At 49.4% G+C, this 20,986-nt stretch overlaps 1 protein-coding gene across 1 annotated transcript in view; it reads right to left on the bottom strand.

Moving 5' to 3' along the window:
* The window catches only part of CLPTM1 (CLPTM1 regulator of GABA type A receptor forward trafficking), a 29,518-nt gene extending 8,671 nt beyond the window's left edge, over positions 1–20,847 (bottom strand). The window contains exons 1-5 of the mRNA XM_080908371.1: positions 20,736–20,847; positions 13,128–13,240; positions 3,175–3,298; positions 2,363–2,521; positions 241–358 (exon numbers count right to left, since the gene is read on the bottom strand). Coding sequence (XP_080764497.1) covers positions 241–358; positions 2,363–2,521; positions 3,175–3,298; positions 13,128–13,240; positions 20,736–20,807 — 586 coding nt within the window. The 5' untranslated portion in view covers positions 20,808–20,847. The remainder of the gene's footprint in view (positions 1–240; positions 359–2,362; positions 2,522–3,174; positions 3,299–13,127; positions 13,241–20,735) is intronic.
* Between the last annotated feature and the right edge of the window lie 139 nt (positions 20,848–20,986).

Here is a 20,986-nt window from a genome sequence, read left to right as displayed (position 1 = left end):
CAAACTCATAACTCTGCCACAGCCTTAGCCCTCGGCTCCCGGCTTGCATCACACCAGACTCTCCTGTTCTCTCACTAGCAGGTTCCTGGGTGTTGCAGAGCTAGAAACATGAGTAGGGCCAGGGCCTGTCCAGTCAATCCCGGATCTAGAGCACAGAGCTTCTGTGTGCTCCACAAGACCCGAGTCGGCATGTTAACACTCCAGTCAGGGTCCGCCAGGACCAGAAGGGAAGTAACTTACTCCGGGACATGTGGACGGTGGCAAGCCGGCGATACAGGGCCTTCTGCCGGGGGTCTGGGTGGAAGCCACTCTTGGTGAAGTAGACATGGATATAGATGGAACCGTTCTGCTGTACACTCTGCAAGAGAAGGTGACTGGTGAGTGAGGCCGCACGTCACCTGTCTACAGTAGCTTCCATACTTCCAACTCTCCAAGCAGCTTACTGAGGACTCAAGACACAGAGGTCAGCTGACTGGTTCTGCCCTAAATGCTGGAGCAGGACAGACTGAAGATTGGGCCCTAGGTGAACCGAGCTTCTTTCATAGGACTCCATAACCCAACTGGGGTGTCGGCCATTTCAGTACTGCAGCAAGAACTGCCCAGAGCACCCAGCCAAGGAGCGGCTCTAACAGGCTATGAAGCACACTTCTACTCTAGTGAGTTCACAGAAGCAGAGCACTTCAGCCCTGCATTGCCACAGGTCACAATATGACCCTGTTGTGCTGATGAGGCTCAGGGCTCATTCACACCCAAGAGTTAGAGACAGGCTGCAGGGAGACAGAATTCAGTTTTCTGAAAGACAACTGTGGCAGTGCATGCCTCTAATTCCAGCTGAGGCAGGAGGATTGAGAGTTTGAGGCAAGCTTAGGCACAGGAAGACCATATTATGATAAAACAAAAGAAAACAAAAAATAACCAGTGTGTGAGCTCACGACCCACTTCTCTGCTTTCCACACTGTGTGCCACCTCCCATGATCCCTTCCAACTTCCCGGGAATGGGGAAGGAAAGGAGGATGTGAGCTGAGCCTAATGTGTGACGTCATGAAGAGCCTGACCCACACAGGGTCCCGCCCTCCAAGCCTACCAGCTGCTGCTTGGGGGTGAAACCTGAGTTTCCAAGACCAGCTCACTGGTCCCCCATCCTTTCCTGAACCTCCAGAAATGATCTGAGCTTAACAGTATGGCCATAGCATGACCAGCGTCACAGACTGTGTCTGCACACACAGATCCAACCAACTCAGAGGTAGGGCATCCCTCCTCCCCAATTCCCAGACTGGGTACAAAGGACAAGAGTTCCAGCACACCACAAATTCATGTGCACACTGGCTGCAGCAGCAGTCCTGGGCACAGGTCTATAGTTTCAGTCACCCAGGAGACTGAGATTCAGAGAACCCCTATCTAAAAAGAGAGGTCTGAGGTCAGGTGTGACAGCACATTCCTATAATCCAACAGCTGAATGCAGGTCCTAAACTAGTTTTTACTACACAGTAAGACTAGCTTGAGCTACATGGGACTGTCTCAGAAAATTAAATCCGCCACAAGGTGAAGGCACATGCTGTCATAGTCCCAGCACTTGGGAGGCAGAGGCAGGGGAAATCTCTGATCTGAGTTCAAGGCCAGGCTGGTCTACAGAGGGAGTTTAAAACAACCAGAGATACACAGAGACCCTATAGAGAAATAGACAGACAGATTAAAAAACTAAGCCCTTGGCAGGGGCTCCAGTGCAGTTATGCCACACACACAATAGATGCTCTCTAGTCAACTGCCAGCAATGGAGGGGAAACAAACTACTGAGTGCTAGTGTGTGCTCTGTCTGCACGGGGATGGGGATAGAGATCACACGGCCCAGCCTGACCCTCCTAAGTTCTAGGGTTTGTGAGAAAGGTGTGCCTATATAGAGGACCCAGCATGCCTAGTCTGGACTACAGCATACTTAAAACAAAAGAGGAAACCTCCCTGGAGACAGAGCTAGGGAGCAAACTAAAATCTCACTAGCTGTTGACCTTGAGAAAGCCACCAAGCTGCTGGTAAACTTTCCTTTAGCACAGACAGCATAAGCAGCAGCCACACAACACAGTAACAGTTATAGTAACCCTGCCTCGGCTGTCTACGTGCTGGGAGACTACAGGGGACGGCTTCCACACTCAGCTGCAACACTTCTCAAGCTTATGGGTACAGAAGCTTCCAAACATCTGGCTTGGGTCCTGAACAGGAAATGCCCCATCACTGTTTATTCCTATAACCTGGAACTCTGCCTCTGGCATCACTGTGTTGAGTGGACCCCTCAGAGACAGCTACTGCTGGCTGACTGATTAAAGTTGGCAACCACACCACACTAACGGTGGCTGTGGGGAGGACCCACCTGTGGGATGTCAAGCTCTGCAAAGTGTTCGTAGCAGCCGTCTGAGTTCTCGCCACTGGTCCAGTCACCATACACCAGGTCGTGCTGCTCCCAGAAGAGAGCCGAGGTGGCATTGAAGTCTGTGAAGTGCTCGTGCTCTGAGATGTACACGTGCAGGTTCTGTGAAATGCAGGAGGGTGTGGGACCGACCACTGGTCAGATGGGCTTTTGTTATATGCCTGCTCTGCCCTGAACTGTGACACCAAGGAGCCCCAGACTGCCAATGATGAACTTAAAGACAAGGGGAAGCAGGACCACCACAGATGACCTCCAAGATGGAACTAGAGAGATCTCAGGCAAGTTTGGAGAGCCTCCTTCTACTCAGCCCAAGGCTCCCACCCACTATCCCCATCCCTAGGATCCACTATTTGATAGTGGCCTGCTGACAGGCAGAGATATGCCACAACAGAGCCCATCAGAGAACGGCCTTGGGAAAGCCTGAGGGGGAGGAGTCTGTGCTGTTAGCTCAGGAACCTGAACTGATCCCAGTCACCCTGTCACTCACAACCACAAGGGCCAAACATGTTTCTCAAAGAAAGCACCCGGGACCCTGTTGCAATAGGTGCACAACAACCAGAAAGACTACTGTATGAGCTCCCGAGAGACCTGTTTTCTCAGTGTCCCTCAGGTAGCACAAGTCACCTGCACTGAAGGGCTAGAGCATCTGGGACCCATAAGCCTAGTGAGCTTACGCAGCCAGGAACGGTCCCATCTTGCCTCCCCTCATCATGTCACTGTCCCAACCCCTCCAGTTGCCTTCCACCCAGCATTACCATTAGAGTGTCTTTGGGGAATAGGTTTCGGCTGGCGACACGTGGGGCCCCTCCAGGGCCCGACTGGTCCTGAGAGGATGGTCCTCGGCGGAACCAGCTGCTGATGGCCCAGATGATGAAGATCCTGGGGAAGGAAGCAGGGGCAAGTGAGGCCTACACTCTGTACTGTAGCCCACTACGTCAGGCTCCGAATCCAACCCCTACACTCTCTGAGGTCTGAGGCGGCGGAGGAAGCGGTGGTGCTAGTGAAGACACGATGCCCTTGCAGGATAGAGGCTCAAGAAGCCCCACACAAGCACAGGCCCACCTTGACCCCTCAGGACCTCATGTCATGCATGGGCCACTCAACCTCAAAGTTAGGAGATCTAAGGCAGTCAAGGTCTGGGGAACCTTGGTGGCCTAGTGAGTATCCAAAGGATCTAGAATCTTCCCACTGTACTGCAAGAAACTTGAGTGCAATTACTTTCCAATTTCAATTAAAGTCCTAAGAAGCTGGAGGTAATGGATTAGCCTTTTCAGCCACAGAAAGCCAAGTTTTGGTGGTGGTGATTTTTTTTTTTTTGTACTAGTAGAGTGAACTGAGTGAACCAGCCAAGTGTTCTACTGTTGAGCAACACCTACAGCCCCTCACTGGGGGATTCTAAGCAAGTGCTCTACTATAAAGCCATGCCCTGAGCCCCTCAATGGGGGAATTCTAGACTCAACAGTATCTCTAGACATTTTTTTTTTGAAACAGGGTTTTCTCTGTGTAGTCCTGGCTGTCCTGGAACTTGCTTTTTAGACCAGGCTGACCTCAAACTCACAGAGATCTGCCTGTCTCTGCCCCTTGAGCACTGAGATTAAAGGAGCGAACCACTAGGCAAGCTAGAATTTTATACTGTCTGAGCTGGTCTTGAATTTAAGATTTCTTCACCTTGGATTATATGGCTTGGAGTTTGAAAAAGACTCACTGTCTCAACTAAAAAGAACCAAAAAGGCTTGAGACAGGTGACTACCATGTGTGGGGCACACCTGTGACTCTAAGGCTTGAGACAGGTGACTACCATGTGTGGGGCACACCTGTGACTCTAAGGCTTGAGCTACATAGTGAGACATCCACAACAAAACAAAGAACCCAACAAAACAAAACAGGTATCAGACAGAGGGACTGCTGTAGACTGGCCTATGGCTGTGTCTGTGGAGGGCTGTCTTCACTATTAAGTAATCCAGGAGGCCCACCATGGGTGCTATCATCCCTAAACGGATGGTCTGGGCTATGAAAAACTTATATCCATAGTTATGTGAGTTAGCTCCAAGAAGTGTTCTCCTATAGATTTGGTTCTATGTTCAAACCATTTTAACCTCCCTCAATATAACCTGGAAATATAAGCTACATAAACCCTTTCTACCTTGGGTTCCTTTTATTGGAGTATATATTCTCAGCAACAGACGACTAATCCCCCTTGTAACTCCAGCTCTAAAGGAAGACACCATCTCCTGGCCCCAGCACACACAGACCCACATGGATCACAGGTATGCCCGCGTGCACTCACTTTCTCTCACAACTTTCATTTCACTTTATTTATGCTTGCTTATGTATTTTCTTTTTGTTTTCCAAGACAGGGCTTTTCTGTGTAACTGCCCTAGAACTCATTTTATAGACCAGGCTGGCCTCAAACTCGATCTGACTGTCTCTGCCTCCCAAGTGCAGGAAATAAAAGAATATACCATCACTGGCCTTTTTTTCTTTTTCCAATTAGGATAAAACTAGCAAAAAACTACACTCAGTCAATAAAACTAATTTTTTTTTGACAAAATTAATTACTATACTAAAAGAGCTATGGGAATAGCATTCAGGTCAGTGATCAAGAGCCTGCCTAGCATATGCAAGGCTTAAAGTTCTACTCTAGGAACACACACCCACACTCTGCATCAATATATTTTGTATTTGCAATAATACTGTCACGGCAAGGCTACAATGAGCGGTTTCTACCTCCATCAGAAGAGTTAACCAACAAAAGATCAAAGGTACTGAGGAAAAAGAAACTCCAGCTGGGCCTGCTGAGACTGCAGCAGGAGCTCGGGCAACTGCATCACACCCTCTTCTGAACGAGAACAGCTTGGACTTTAGGTTGACAGCAAGCCCCAGCAATCCTCCTGACTCTGCCTCCTACCGGGGTGACGTTTCCTACTCCTTCAGGCAGAGTCCGGGGTTGGCTTTTAGGCAGTCAGTCTGTAGCTGGGGTTAGCCTGGAACCTAAACCGGTCTGCTCAACCCGTCTGCCGCTAGGCCTGTGTGTGCTGCCAACACTCGCTCTCAGGCAGGACTCCCTGCATCCTGTGACCTCTCAAGTGAGGTGTGAAGAGCGCAGAGCCAGCTTTCCCCGTGCTGGCCGCTCCTGCTATTTCATCAGGGAAAATAGGTGTGCACAGCTCCCAGGGTGGAGTTCACACACAGCACCGTCCTGGCACACAGGCCCTGGGTTTCAAACCTGGCGTTGAAAAAACAAAAAACCATTTAAGCAGAGAGGTACTGAGAGTGACAGCTCAGTGGGTTGAGCTCCCAGCTGAGCCCTATTAGGGCAGGACTGAACACATGGACTTGCCTCTGCCTGCTGAAACCAAGGAGCCCTGGGGTCTGGGGTCTCAGGGGCTACAGCCCAGCTGAGCCATCTGCTCCCCATGCACATTAGCTGACAAATGTCTAGAACCAGTGCTCTCTGGGGACCCCTGCTGCGTTCATGGGAAGCTCCCACTCTGGTAAATACTCCAAGGAGAGTGTGGGAGCAGCAATGCCCCGCTCAGAGTGGAGACTGTGGCTCCTTAGCCCTCCAGCCTGTCCCCACGTGTGAAGTCAGACCAGTGCTTTCTAGCGTGGACTGTGAGAATGGCTGTACATCACCTCAGGAGCGCTCCCAGAGGGCATGTGGGACAAAGAAAGCCCTTCCTCTATGCACCCAAGCTTACAGGGAATACTGTCCCACGGCTTCCCCAATTACTGGAGCAAAGGCAGCATGGGGTCTCACGCCTGTGATTTCAACACTCAGTAGGTAAGAGGGCTACTTGAGTTTCAGATCAGACTGGACTACGGGTGGAGACACTGTCTCAAAAATACAACAAAACAAAAACTTGCTGAAGAAAAAAATAATGAAAGTATGCATTAAATCCTCTACCCTATTCCAAATAGCCTTTGTTGCAGACATGGGAGATTGAGTTGAGACAGGTTTTCTGTGTACTGCCTGTCCTGGAACTAGCTCTAGTAGACCAGCTCAAACTGAGAGGTCTGCCTGCATCCGCCTCCTGAGTGCTGGAGTTAAAGGGTGTGCCACCACCACCCAGATAGTCCAAACAGATACATTTTAAAAAAGATTTATTTACTTTATGTGCATGAGTACACTATAGCTATGTTCAGACACACCAGAAGAGGGCACCAGATCCCATTATAGATGGTTGTGAGCCACCATGTGGTTGCTGGGAATTGAACTCAGGACCTCTGGAAGAGCAGTCAGTGCTCTTAACTGCTGAGACATCTGTCCAGCCCCCCAAACAGATATTTTACAGTTAGAAGTTCAGAAAGCTTATCAACAAATGTGGGTATGATAGCTCATAATTGTTCATCCCAGCATTTAACTGAAAGCTTAAAATTAGCTTAGATTACAGTGAGTTCAATGCTAGTCTGGGATATATAAATTGGTATCTCAAACACACACACACACACACACACACAATTTGAAAAGAAAGAATCCTCTCTCTCTAGTCCTTCCCATGCCCCACTCCATCTCAACTCCACTAGGAAGCACCAATGCAGGTGAAAGGTAAGCTCCACTCTGTGGCCCTTAACCCACTGCTTATGGGACATAGAGGGTTACTGTCACAATCTGCTTGTGGGGGCTTTATGCATTACTTAATTATCCCACAATCTTAGTGCTCATCTATAAGTCTGGCACTCAGCTGGAGAGATGGCTCAGTGGCTCATCACTTATGTATAATAAATAAATAAATCGTTTTAAGGGGGGGGTTGCTCATTCTTCTTTCCTCGCTGCGCGTCTGAAGGCAAGATGGGGGTCACCAGCAGCTCTACTGGAGTCACCCACAGAACTTCAGCCAGGGCTCTCACTCTCCCCGCGTCTGCTCTAACCGCTACGGTCCGATCCGTAAACACGGGCTGAACATGCGCTGTCAGTGCTTCCGGCAGTACTCGAAGGACACAGGCTTCATCAAGTTGGACTAAGCCACCTACCCAGTGAAACCGGATCATGCTAGTCTTTGTGCACAAAGAATAAAAAAGTGAAGACTTAAAATAGAGATAGATAGATAGATAGATAGATAGATAGATAGATAGATAGATAGATAGATAGATAGATAGATAGAGGGGAGGGCTGGGGAGATGGCTCAGTGGTTAGAGCACTGACTGCTCTCCCAGGGGTCCTGAGTTCAATTCCCAGCAACTACATGGTGGCTCACAGCCATCTGTAATGAGATCTGATGCCCTCTTCTGGTGTGTCTGAAGACAGCAACAGTGTACTTATATATAATAAATAAATATATCTTTTAAAAAGGGGGGGAAAAAAAGAGCTCCTCATCCAGAGGTCCTGAGTTCAATTCCTTGCACCCATTGGGAAATTCATCAAGGGATCCAATAGATGCAGATATAAATTAAATAAAATAATACACAAAATAAAACTGACTGGGTACAGTCACACACACCTTTCATCCCAGCACTAGGGAGGCAGAGGCAGGCAGATCTAAATCTGCGGCCAGCCTGATCTACAGAGCAATTTCCAGGGCAGCAAGGGCCACACAGAGAAACCCTGTTTGGTACTCAAGTGGCGAAGGCGGGTCATCCTCCACTAAACAACACTTTTATTTAAAAGTATCTTGACTGCTCAAGACCTTGTATCAAAACACAAATCAAAACAAAAATTCCTGTCTCATATTTTTGTGTGAGTGCGCATTTCTAGCTGTCCTAGAACTTACAATATAGAGCAGGCTGGCTTCAAACAGAGATTGGCTTGCCCGTGCTCCCAAATGCTGGAACTAAACGCAAGCACCACCATATCTAACCTCGGGGCTGAAGCGATAGATCAGTGGTTAGCCGCACTTGTTCTTCTCCCTAATATTGGGGTTCAATTCCTGACACCCACATGGGGACTCACAGCCATTAGTTATTCAGCTCTAGGGGATCTGATGCCCTTTCTGACTCAGAGGACATCTCCATGAGGTCCTCAGGCACAACATAGGGTACAAAGATACACATATAGGGGCAAAATAAATAAAGTCATCTTAAAATGAAGGAATGAAATGAAGCAAGCTCCAACCAACCAGACATACACTCTGGCAATCACAGCCCTGGAGAGGCTGAGGTGGAAGGATCACAGCAAATTCAAGGTCAACCTGAGCTAAATACTGTGACACTGCCTCAGAAAAACAAGCAAGTACCTTTAATTCCAGCACCCAGGAGGCAGAGGCAAGGGGATCTCTGGGAGTTCCAGGCCAGGCAGTTACATGATGAGGCACTGTGTCTCAATACGTAAATAAATAAAATAAAATAAAAAATCAAAGCCAGGGCTTGTGTGATGAATGGCTCATCAATAAATAGTAAGGTGTCTCACGATGCAGACCTGGTGACCATGTGTCTAAGTTAGGGTTTTACTGCTGTGAACAGACACCATGACCAAGGCAATGCTTATAAGGACAATATTTAATTAATTGCAGCTGGCTTACAGGTTCAGAGGTTCGGTCCTTTCTCATCAAGGTGAGAGCATGGCGGCAGGCATGGTGCAGGAGGAACTGAGAGTTACATCTTCATGGAAAGGCTGCTAGAATACTGGCTTCAGGGCAGCTAGGGTGAGGGTCGTATAGCCCATACCCACTGTGACACACCTACTCCAACAGGGCCACACCTTCTAATAGTGCCACTCTCTGGGCTGAGCACACAGAAACCAACACACCATATAAAAGTAGAAAACAAATGCCATAAAGTTGTCCTCTGGCAGTTGTACAAGGCAGCACATGCCTGACCCCTGACCTCACATACAAACAGTAAATGTAACAACTAAAAAAGGTCTGTGCCTAGTATATTCAGGGCCTTTTATTCACCCACAGCAACATACACACACAGAGGACTTCAGATGGGATAGTCTGTGAGCAGCCACCCACACCCACCTGATGTCTGCTGCCACTGGTTCTAAGGAAAGAAGGAAGCAGCCCTCCACCAACGTGCAGATGTCCAGATATGCCGCTAATGAAAAGCACAGGGAGGGTGCTGCTGGCTGTGAGGAAATGAACTGGAGGACCTGAGAGAGCCGACTGCCCTGCCCTGTCGCTTGGAGCATGAAAACAAGTGAGTCAGACATGATGGTACAAGTCTGTGACCCAGCATCCAGGGAGTGGAGACGGTCCTGAGACATTATCTCAATTAAAAGAGGGCAGGGGTGATGGGCAAGGAAACCTGAGGAAATGGGCGAGAAGCTCGGCTGACAGTGCCTGCCTAGCACACACTCTGGGTGTGTTCCACAGCACTGTAGAAACGGAGGACAAGACAGAACAGTGGGCCTCAATAGGACCAAAACACACTATATACACGGATGCAAATGTTACAGGAAAGCCACTATTGTGTATAAATAATACAGCTAAGAGGAAAAAAGAAACTCCAGCTGGGCCTGCTGAGACTGCAGCAGGAGCTCGGGCAACTCCATCACACCCTCTTCTGAACGAGAACAGCTTGGACTTTAGGTTGGCAGCAAGCCCCAGCAATCCTCCTGACTCTGCCTCCTACCAGGGCTGACGTTTCCTACTCCTTCAGGCACACATGATTAATCAATAAATGGATTTTATGTTTTGGTTTTGCTTTTTTGAGATAGGGTTTCTCTGTGTAGCCCTGGTTGCCCTGAACTCCCTCTGTAAACCAGACTGGTCTCAAACTCAGAGTTCCACCTGCCTCTGCCTCCCAAGTACTGGGATTAAAGATGTGAACCACTTTGTCTAGCAATGTTTTAAAAAACTAAAAAATAGAGCCCAGGAATGGCTCTGCCAACTGGGCACTTACCACCAAGCCTAAGGACCTGAGCTCCATCCTGAAGCTGGATGAAGAGAGAGAACCAGCTTCACACGGTTATTCTGTATCCACACGATACTATTTATACCTGTGCATTGACAACACGCACTGCCATACAGTAAGTAAATGAACACATGCACATGAGTGCACAAAGAAATAAAAAGAAATCTGAAAGCACAAGGCAGGGCAGGGAGATGGGGGAAAACTGGGTAAGGAACAGGGCTCCATGGCTGAGAGTCCTGGGCACAAAGGGCAGAAGGACACTCAGGAGTATCCATCCCTCCTTCATAGCTTCACACCTGGGAGCCACGGGCAGGCAGTTCTGTCCTCACCAGAATGCGCCTGGAGACTAAAATGGAGATCATCAAGTATTTTCTTCCTTCCATTCTTTTCTTTCCCAGTGCTGGGAAGAGACCCCGGAAGTTCGAGCACGCTACATGAGTGCTGTAGTGCCGAGCCATGCCCTCTGCCGACAATACCCTTCTAAACAGCAGTCATTCCCCTTTCTGCCATACACACCTCGCTCTGGTGATCCTTAGGATGTGCTGGGCACAGGATTCCCACTTGAGGTGGGAACTGAAGCGTGAGAACTGGAAAAGGGGCGGGGCTGTAGTGCAGCTGGCAGGGCACCTGCTTTGCCATGCTTGATGCTCTGGGTGGCACTCCCAGTATAACACGTGCATACTCGTATGTATGAAAACTGTAAGAAGTGGAGGCAGGGGGATAGAAATTGGGGGTCATCCTCAGCTATAAATCTGAGGCTAGCTCAAACTTTCTAAGACCATGCTTTAAAGAAATAAAAAAGAAAAAGAAAGAAAGGAAGGAAGAAAGAAAGGAAGGAAGGAAGGAAGAGAGAGGGAGAGAGAAAAAAAAAAAGGCCAGCAAGATGGCTCAGTGAGTAAAGGCACTTGCTGCCAAGCCTGAACCTGAGTCTAATCTCCAGGTCTTAGATGAAGAAAACTGGAGCTGGAGAGATGGCTCAGTGGTTAGAGCACTAACCGCTCTTCCAGAGGTCCTGAGTTCAAATCTCAGCAACCACATGGTGGCTCACAACCATCTGTAATGGGATCTGATGCCCTCTTCTGGCCTGCAGACATACATGCAGGCAGAAAGCTGTATAAATAAATCTTAAAAAAAAAAAAGGAGAAAACTGAGTTTGGAAAGCTGTGCTCTGACCTCTGAATGCACATCCTTACACATGCTAATACCCCACCCCCCACCTGGCCACCACTACTATCTCTCTCTCTCTCTCTCTCTCTCTCTCTCTCTCTCTCTCTCTCTCTCTCTCTCACACACACACACACAAAGTTTTAAAATACAATCAAGTGGTGGTGGCACACACATCTAATCCTAGCACTTGGGAGAAAGAGGCAGAAGGATCTCTTGAATTAGAGGCCAGCCTGGGCTACAGAGTGAGTTCCAGGATAGCCAAGGCTAAAACAAACAAACAAACAAACAAAAAAACAAAACAAAAAAAAAACAAAAACTCTGTCTCAAACCCTCCTACAAAAAAAAGCCAAAAGCAAACACAGCCAGGAGAGCTGGTGTGTGCCTTTAATGATATGTTACTGAATGATGTTCCTTTGCATTACTGCACTCCCTGGCTCCCTCAACACTGTCAGTCAAGCCTTTATTTCAGACAAACTGTTGGTTGTCTGCAAACATTTAAATACATCTGCTAGACCTGTATGGTTCACACTTGTAAACCAGGGCGTCCAAGAGGCTGAAACAGGAGGGCCGTCCTTCATGCTTAAGAACTGGACTAGAGAATGAGACCCTCATCTCCACTGAGTAAGTGTAAACCTGTACTACAATCAGTCCCCTGCAAGCCTAGAGGACCACTGCCAGGGAGTCACAGGCCAGCTGCAGCTACACACTGAGTCTGTGTCTTATCAACAGGACACAAACCTGTATGTTTATGGTCAGTACAAGGCCACTGCCAATAGAGGACACAGATGTGTCCCATACACTTAGGATGTCATTTTATCAGTGACTTGAGTATATGCTCAACAGCTACCTAATGCAGTATGCTGTAAAAGGGTACAGATAATTCCAGAGTTTAAGGGAAAAATCTACTAACGCAAATTATCTAATTGTCTATATAAAATTTTCAACGCTTTCAGTGCCTAGTGAGACTCCATTTCCCAGGATACAAAGGGAGTGTCAGCCAGACCATATATTTTGGGTCTGTCATTTCAGTATTTGGGAAGCTGAAGCAGGAGGATCAAAGTTCGAGGACTTGGGCCAGTGAGCCGACTCAGAGAGTAAAGGTGTGTGCTACAAAGCCTGACCGTGGAGTTCCATCCTCAGGACCACAAGGTAGAAAAAAGAACCAACTCCTCAGGTTATCCTCCTACATCCACATGTGCACCTTGTCACGGACACACCTTCTTACACCCCGTAAAATTAATAACTCGATAGAATAAGGAATCGTAAGGCCTGTGTGGACTACACAGAGTTCAATCCAGCCTGGCAGCTTGGTGAGACCCTGTCTTGAAGTAAGGGACTTGAGGTATGGCTCAAAAAGGATGTCTTGCATCCCAGTACTCAGGAAACAGAGGCAAGCAGATCTCTGTGAGTTCAAGACCAGCCTGAACTACAGAGTGAGCTATAGAACAGCCAAGGCTACATAACAGAAAAAGACTGTCTCAGACAAAAATAAACAAACAAACAAACCAAGTCCATTTTGTCTGAATGTTGTCCAGAAGAGCTCTTGGGGCTCAGCAACCACGGTGGCTACGGGGGTGAGAATATGAGAGGCTATGGCTTATCCACAAGGTCCTTCTCTGGCACATAGGTCCTGAGGCCCGTGTATGCAGCCTTCCCACCAATGTAGAGATGTGCTATCCCTGGTCACTGCTCCCTCTCCCCAGGCCTGGCTTTTTGCAGAGTGGGAACCCCAAGCCCGTATGCTCACCTGAACAGAACGCCTTTGATGACCTGCCAGGCGTTGGGGGCTGGCTGGGGTGGAGGGTTCTGAGGCTGGGTCTCTGCTGGCGTGTCCCTCCCAATGCTGCCATTGCTGGTCACCTGTGAGGGACAAGAGAGAAGGGTAAGGGGACTGATTAGAGTACCCTGAGTTCAGAGGCTGAGACTTTGTCAATCTTCAGAAGGCACAACCAGTAGTCCCTAGACAGAAAGGGCTCCAGAGGAAACTGCTCCCCAAGGATACCAATGCTGGGGACAGTCCTGAGCTGCCTTCCAGTCTCCAGAGGCCTGTCTATCGGCACCGACTCAGAGGAGGTAGCATTGAGACTCTGGTGCTAAGAGTTAAATACGCTGGAGCAGGGAGCAGGCACAGATGCAGCCAGCAGCTGAGGGACAGTCTGACAGTGTGAGCTGAGCACTGTCCATGGAGGGCTGTCCTAGGGCTCTGCAACTGGCTACCATGGAAGAGAGGTGGCTATCATGGAAGGCTGGGGCTGATCCTTCCCTGGGCATGAGGGCTCTGAGCCCTTGCTCTCCAGCCCTCCAGCAGTGGCCGTCCAACAGGGAGACAGGCACAGACCCTCTCTGCTGTGAGCGGCACACAAACATCCGTCCTGTACATCCTGCCGAGCACCACGCTCTGAATACAGCTGCACTCTGCAACTGAGCAAACAAAAGCTCAGAGATTAAGATACTCGTCTGGGTTACTCAGGAGCAAGACACCAAAGAGAAAGAATCAGGTGGGGATAACACGGAAAGGAATCTCTCAACAGGCAGAGTGGCACATGCCTACAATCTCAGCACTTCAGAGGTAAAACCAGGAGGAGCAAGAGTTTAAAGCCTGTCTTAAAACACAACGAGAACTCTCAGAAGCAAAGACACTCTGACAGCCAGGAAGGAGAGAGTTCAGGGCAGGGCATCTGGAAGCCCCCCTTTGGACTGCTGGCTCCAGCCCTGCGCTAGTCTCTCCCACTGGCTACCCCATCCTGTCAGCCTTGTAGAGATGGCTCAGTAGCTCAGAGCACGGGCTACCCTTTCTGCAGACTGAGGTCCAGTTCCCAGCACATACATGATGGCTCACAAACACCTGTGCCTCCAGCTCCAGGAGCTCTAATATCCTTTTCTGACCTCCGTAGGCACTGGGCACACACATAGTACGCAACATACTAGCAGGCAAAGCCCTCACAGACATCGTCGAGAATCAGTAACTGATCCACATTGTAAAGTCAGCACATACAGTGCCTCCCTGCCCCTGGGCCACCCATACCCACTGTCCCCAGGCTCCACTGCCCAGCCCTCTCCCCCAGGACCCGGAGCCCCAATCCTGCCCATCTTTCCTTATCACCTCAGAGCAGGAGACAGAGCAGCCGTGGAGCAGGGCAGATGTTGCTTGCTACCTCTCACCCCCGTTCAGCAAGAGCTCCTCCTCGTTACGTCCCAAAGTACAGGACAGCACCACGGGCTGCCAGGACTGTTCTGCATACCAACTGTGTGCCAAACATGCCTACTATGCACCAGACCCTGAGCTAGGTGGTAGCTCATTAAGCTCATCTATCTACCTGATCTTATTTTTTGTTTTTACAAGGCAGGGTTTCTCTGTGCAGCCTTGGCTCTCCTAGAACTGGCCTCAAACTCAGAGATCCACCTGTCTCTGCTTCCCAAGGGCTTGACTACAGATGTGCACCACCACTCCCGGCTCTATCTGTTTTTTGTTTTGTATTGATTTTTTTGGGGGGTTCTGGTTTTGTTTTTTCAGGACAAGGTTTTTCTGTGTAATAGCCAGTAAAAGTCTAGCTGTCCTGGACTTGCTCTGTAGACCAAGCTGGCCTTGAACTCACAGAGATCCACCTGCCTCTAGCTGGGATATGCCACCATGTTTGTTTGTTTGTTTGTAGATAAACATACAGGCAGTGTTCCAGTGACTGCTCAGCCATCCTTATGGTATACTGTGTTCTTCCTAAAATAAGGTAAACAAATAGGTTTTGGAGAAATAAGCAGAAGGTGACAGCCACCAGGACAAACGGTATGAAACCACAAAGACTGGACTGACATCTCTGTGAGTCATATGGGAACCCAGGAAAAGGTATTTTAGTGGTGGGGAAAGCATGAGGGCCAGCAGACATGTCCAGCTCTAAGGGCTTTCTCTGACAATGCTGAGTTTGGTCAGGTTTCTAACAAGTCTGGATAGATTCAGAGTCAGGAAGAGAGGTGGGGGCCAGGCCAGGATTTGAAGTCACACCTGGCCGCTTCCACGTCTCGTCTCCTACAGTGACAGACAATCCATCTGGGAAGACTCTCACAGACAAGCAGACCAAACCCAGGAGGATGGCCACAGTCAGTGCTGTGAGGAAACAGGTGGGCTCTGAGCTACTGCCCTCCTAGATTTCACCATGGGAGTGGGGTTGGGGCTCCCAGAATTTAGGGTACACCAGAGCCTTGGTCCCATTCCCAGTACTGGAAGGGCAGAGAAGAAACCCTGAGTGAAGAGACAAGAAAACTCACACGGTAGCTGATTAACTATCTGGAACAGTCCCAGGGATCTGATACCCTCTTTTGGCCTCCACTGGTACCAGGTATGCATGTGACACATACACGTACATGTGGGCAAACACTCATATACAAAAAATCCAAACAAACAAAAAAAGAAGTAAATATAAGCATCTCTCTTTTTCTTCTTAATGTTTCTTTTATTCTATGGGAGGTGGGGACATATGCTACGGCATGTGTGTGGAGGTCAGAGGACGGTTTTGAGTTGGTTTGTGCTTGTCACGTGGGTTCCAGGGATCAAATTCAGGCTGACAGGCTTGGCAATGCGCCTTTGCCCACTACCCCACCTCGTCCGTCCCTAAACCATTTATGTGTGTGAATAGACAAAAACAACAAGCGCCCTTTTAAATATATTTATGGGGGAGGGGGTGGCGGGAAAAAAATATTTATGGATATGGGTGTTGTGCCTACACGTGTGTCTGCACATCATATACATACCCAGTGCCTAAAGAGGCCAACTGAGGTCATGGGATCCCATGGAACTTAGGAGCCACTTTATGGGTGTTGTAAATCAAATCTTGGTCCTCTGGAAGCACCATCCAAAGATTTTATCTATCTATATCTATCTATCTGTCTGTCTGTCTATCTATCTCTCTATCTATCCTTGTCTATATCTATCTCTCTCTATATCTCTATATCTATCTGCCTATCTATCCCTATATCTATCGATCAATAGATCACTGAATGATGTTTTTTGAGTCAGCGTCTCTGCAGCCCTGCCAGTCCTGGAACTCTATGCAGATCAGGCTGCTCTCCGACTCAGAAGATCCTCCTGCCTCTGCCCACCAAGTGCTGGGATTAAAGTTGTGCACTACCACTGACCAGAATCTCTTTTGAACTGTGTGTGTGGGCACATGCTATATACATTTGAATGCAGGATTCCAGAAGAAGTTGCTGACTGACCCCTGAGCTGGAGTTAAAGGCAGTGACTTGTGAGCTGTCCAATGTGGGTGGTGGGGACTGAACTATGGTGTCCTGCAAGAGCAGTCCAGCCTCTTAATGTCTGTGTGAGCTCCGCAGGCCCGGGGGTGGGGAGAAGTTTAGCTGACATGATGGTCTAGTCCTGCAATCCAAGCACCCAGGAGGTTTGAAGCCAACCTGGACTGCATGTCACGTTCTGGGTCAGTTAAAGCTCCACACAAAGAATCTGTGTCAAAAAAATAAATGCACAAATAATGACTTGTTATTACTATGTATATGTGTGAGTGTGTGTGAAGTTCAGAGACAAACAGTTCTTCTTCAACCTTTATGGAGGCTCCAGGGATCAAACTCAGGCTGCCAGGCTCATCTGGTCACTTACCTACTCATCAATCTCAACAGCCTTCCCAACCTGTTTTCAACGGTGCACACCTATAAACCCAAGGCATCCTGACTTACTTACTGGTCCTTAATCCCAGTACTTGGGAGGCGGAGGCAGCTGTATCTCTGTGAGTTCAAGGCCAGTCTTGTCTGTATAGTTCCAGAACATTGAGAGCTATATAAAAGACCCTGTCTCAAAACAAATACACACACACACACACACACACACACACACACTGCTCTTGCAGAGGAGCAATTTGGTTTTCAGCAACAAGTAATGGCTTACTACTATCTATAACCCATTCCAAGGGATCTGACCTTTCGAAGGCACCAGACACGTGGTGCACATACATACATACATGTAGGCAAAACACTCTACACATAAATCACTTAAAATTAAAAATAAAAAAACACAAATCAAACTGCTTCTCTTCTGCATTTATAGACTTTTTACTGTCACATCCTTCTAATCAACACAACCTAGCTGCAACTTCCACAGCATTTCTACCCCACTAGGCATGGGAAGGGAGGCATGCAGGTTACATGCAAACAGTACTCTACAAGAGAAACTTGGGCATCTGAAATTTTGAAACTGACAGAAACCCTGGAACCAGCCCCCAGGAACAAATTTACTGATACCAAACTGATATACTCACTGCAGAGTGTATCAAAAGCCACCACATTCTACACTGACATCCAACAAATGTGAAGGTATCTAAGTAAAACCTGGATAGACAGGTGACCCTCTGCGGCTCCCCTTGCCTTCAGTCAAAGCCCAGTCCTCACCAGAGCCTGGTACACCGTGCCTCCCTGCTCCTGTTTGCCTATATGCTTAGCCCATCTGATGCCCTTCTCACACCAGGCATCTTCTACCTCAGGGCCTCTGCACAGTCCAGTCCCACTATATCAATGGTCCCTCCTTCAGATCTTTGAGAGAGTACCACCTTCTCTGGAGCGTCTTCCCCAAGACCCTATTTGGATGGCAGCTCTCCCACACACCCACTGCTCACTCCCTACACACGCCAGCTATGTATCTAGGTCTGTACCATCTGTGGCCAGGTATATTTTTGTTACTGTGTCACCATGTATACTTCCCCACCTCTTACTGGAGACACACAGGTCAAAGAAAGCAGAGCCTGTTCTACCCACCGCCTGGATCAGCTGAGGGAATGAGTGCCGGGCTAGCCTGAAGAGCAGCAGGCTGCTGGGACACAGGGAAGGGAAGGGTCTGCAGGCTCCAAGCTAAGCCAGAAGGATGGGGAGGCTGGCAGAGAATCTGAAGGTAACAGGAAGGAAAGCACAGCTCCTGCATGCTCTTGCCTCTGTATGCTTGAGCTCAGAGACCCTCCTCCAAGAACACCCACCAGTCTGGTAAACAGTTATGACCTCTCACAGGACCATGTCCTCAAGGGCTGCTCAGATCCACCAGGACCACCTCAGACTCTATCTCAGCACAGCCTCTGGTTCAAAAACCACTCACTGCTTCCGAGGTTCGTCAGTGTAGAGCACCTGTCAGTTCGGAGCTTGCTAGGCATGCAGGAATCCTGGGAATTCGCTGCCTATGCCATTAATAAAACAAAAACAAAAACTTACTCCTACTTACCATCTCCTCTGCCCAGCCCTAAGCTCAGGGGGCTAGAGATATAGTACTGCCCAAAAGTCCAGTTAAGGAGACAGTCACAACACAGAGAGGACAGGCTAGGCCATCAGAACCCATGGAGAGCCCAAAGGGCACACCTGACCCAGTCTAAAAGGACTTCTTTCTTAGGGAAAGGAAACCTAAGATCTGAGGGTAAAGGATCATCCAGGTAGTAAGGCATATGTCATGTCAGGAAGCTGAGGCAAAAGGATACTGAACCTGAGACTAGACTGTGTTACACAGTGAGACTCTTGTCTTCAAACAAAACCAAAAACTGTCCCCACCTACTGTGACCCTGCACATGCCTTGCATTTATAGCAGCCTCAAGGGTGAGCTCCTTAGTGGGTGTTCCTGAGGAGAGAAGACCCAAGAGGGAGAAACAGGCGGACTCCAAGGACAGACTGGAAGCCCTCTAGGAGGTGAGGTTCACAGTAGATGACATTCTTCCACTCCGCTGGCTTTACCCCCACCACCCGAGAGTTCCAGGCCAGTGTGGACTACAGAGTGAGTTCCAGATCTTGAACTGCTTAAAAAAAGGGAAAAAGGAGGAGGAAGAGAAGAAGCAGGAGGAGAAGGAAGAGGAGGAGGAGAAAGTGTACTTTGTCCTGAAGGCCAAAGGATGAGTATTAGGAGTTTTCAAGCATGAGCTAGGATTAGCATACGCCTGTCATCCCAGCACTTACACTGAAGCAGAAAGGTCACCACCAGCCCTAGCTTTGTAGGAAGACCCTGATGAAAGTCACAAACAAAAGATTTAGAGCAGAGATGGAAACCAGAGAGGCTCCACATGTGACTGGGGGGGCCGGGGGAAACACATTGTAAGTCTTGGCCTCTCATGCCACTGACACCCAGTAATCAACAGAAACTCACTGGAGCCATTCCCAAGGATCAGAGGCTAGGAAGTCCCTGCAGACCCAGCTAGTGTATTCACCCCAGCAGGGATAAACAATCTCCTGAGCTGCCTGCACCCTAGATCTGGTCAGAAATGCAGAAAGACTCAGTCCAGAAAAGCTGGGTTCTACCTCATCGCTGTAGCCTGCTATCTTCCTTCAAGTAAGTGCATCTACCCCGCCTTTGTCCTACCGCCCGTCATCCTGATTTCTGTCACTTCCCTAGCATGTTTACAATACAGTCTCCTCTCCCGCTCCCCTGACTGCAGGGACATGGCTAGAGACGTCTTTACAGACATAAGGCTGGGCCTCTCATCCAACTGCTCCATTAACCACTGGGGAAATAACGACCCAAAGGAAAAAACTTGTCCAAGGTCACATCAGTCAGCTTCATGCACCCCTTCCAGTCGGTCCTCCTCACTCCTGAGCTGCCTCCTACTTGTCAGTGACATCCCAGTGGGTGGGTCGACTGCACTTTGCTGTCGCTCCATCAATTCCAGCGGAAGCCTGCATGGTGCCTGAGTGAACTGGTATGCTCTGAGGTCTCAGTTTAGTTTGGGTGGTAATGGGTTTGAATGCAAACGTGCCTGGACCAATATCTCTATTTGATACGCTTAGGCTAAAAGCACCCATCTCAGCCTAGACCACCCACAGTCAGCTTTTTAATAGAACGAATAACAAAGCTAACCTGGGTGACCTTCTACAAGTGCATTCGTCTTGTTGTCCCTCGGATCCTTGTCTGTGAAATGGGTCGGTCGGCCTCCGAAGCCCAAGCCCTTTATCCATCACAATTACTGTATTTTCCCTGAGCTTGAAAACTCCCAATTAACCACTGCCCCGTATCTCAGGCACTGCGGAGCGGACCCGGAACACCAGACCTCTCTAGGAACAGTGTTGGAGCCTGGAACCACACAGCCGAGGACCGAGAACGCTTGGGTTTACAAGTCTGCGCCCCTCGGCGCCACCCTCTCCTCAGCTCGAGCAAAGAGTCCGCAGGACTCCCGGCGCGAGCCTGCAGGAGACCTGGCGCGCAACAGGGCCGGGTTCCCGCCACCGTCCGGCCTCCTGGGCGGCCCGGGCGCCGCCAGGGCCCAATATTCAAGGTCCCTCTGGGGCATGGAGCCCCCAGTGCACCGGACTCCTCCAAAAAGGACAAGACACTCCCTGCAGGAGTGCCCCCCGCTAGAGAAGAACCCCCTCAGGCACCTCTCGGCCTCCGTACCTGACCAGAGCTGCCTCCCCCGGCCGCCACCACGGCGCTGCCGGCCCCGTCCGCCTCCTGCGCCGCCGCCATCTTCCTGCTCCGGGTCCCCGCCCCCGCCGCCAGCCCCGCCCCGTCCCCGGCGGCGCCAGCGCAATCGCGCGAGATTTCACACTTAGCCCGCCCCGCCAGGCTTCCGTATCCGAATGGAGCGCTTCAAGCCACGCCCCCTCGAAGAACCGACTCGGCCACCGTACTCCACTTCCGCCCCT

The sequence above is a fragment of the Micromys minutus genome (genome assembly GCF_963924665.1).
Source record: "Micromys minutus genome assembly, chromosome: 32".
Classification (NCBI taxonomy): domain Eukaryota; kingdom Metazoa; phylum Chordata; class Mammalia; order Rodentia; family Muridae; genus Micromys; species Micromys minutus.
This window is presented reverse-complemented; position numbering and strand designations above follow the sequence as displayed.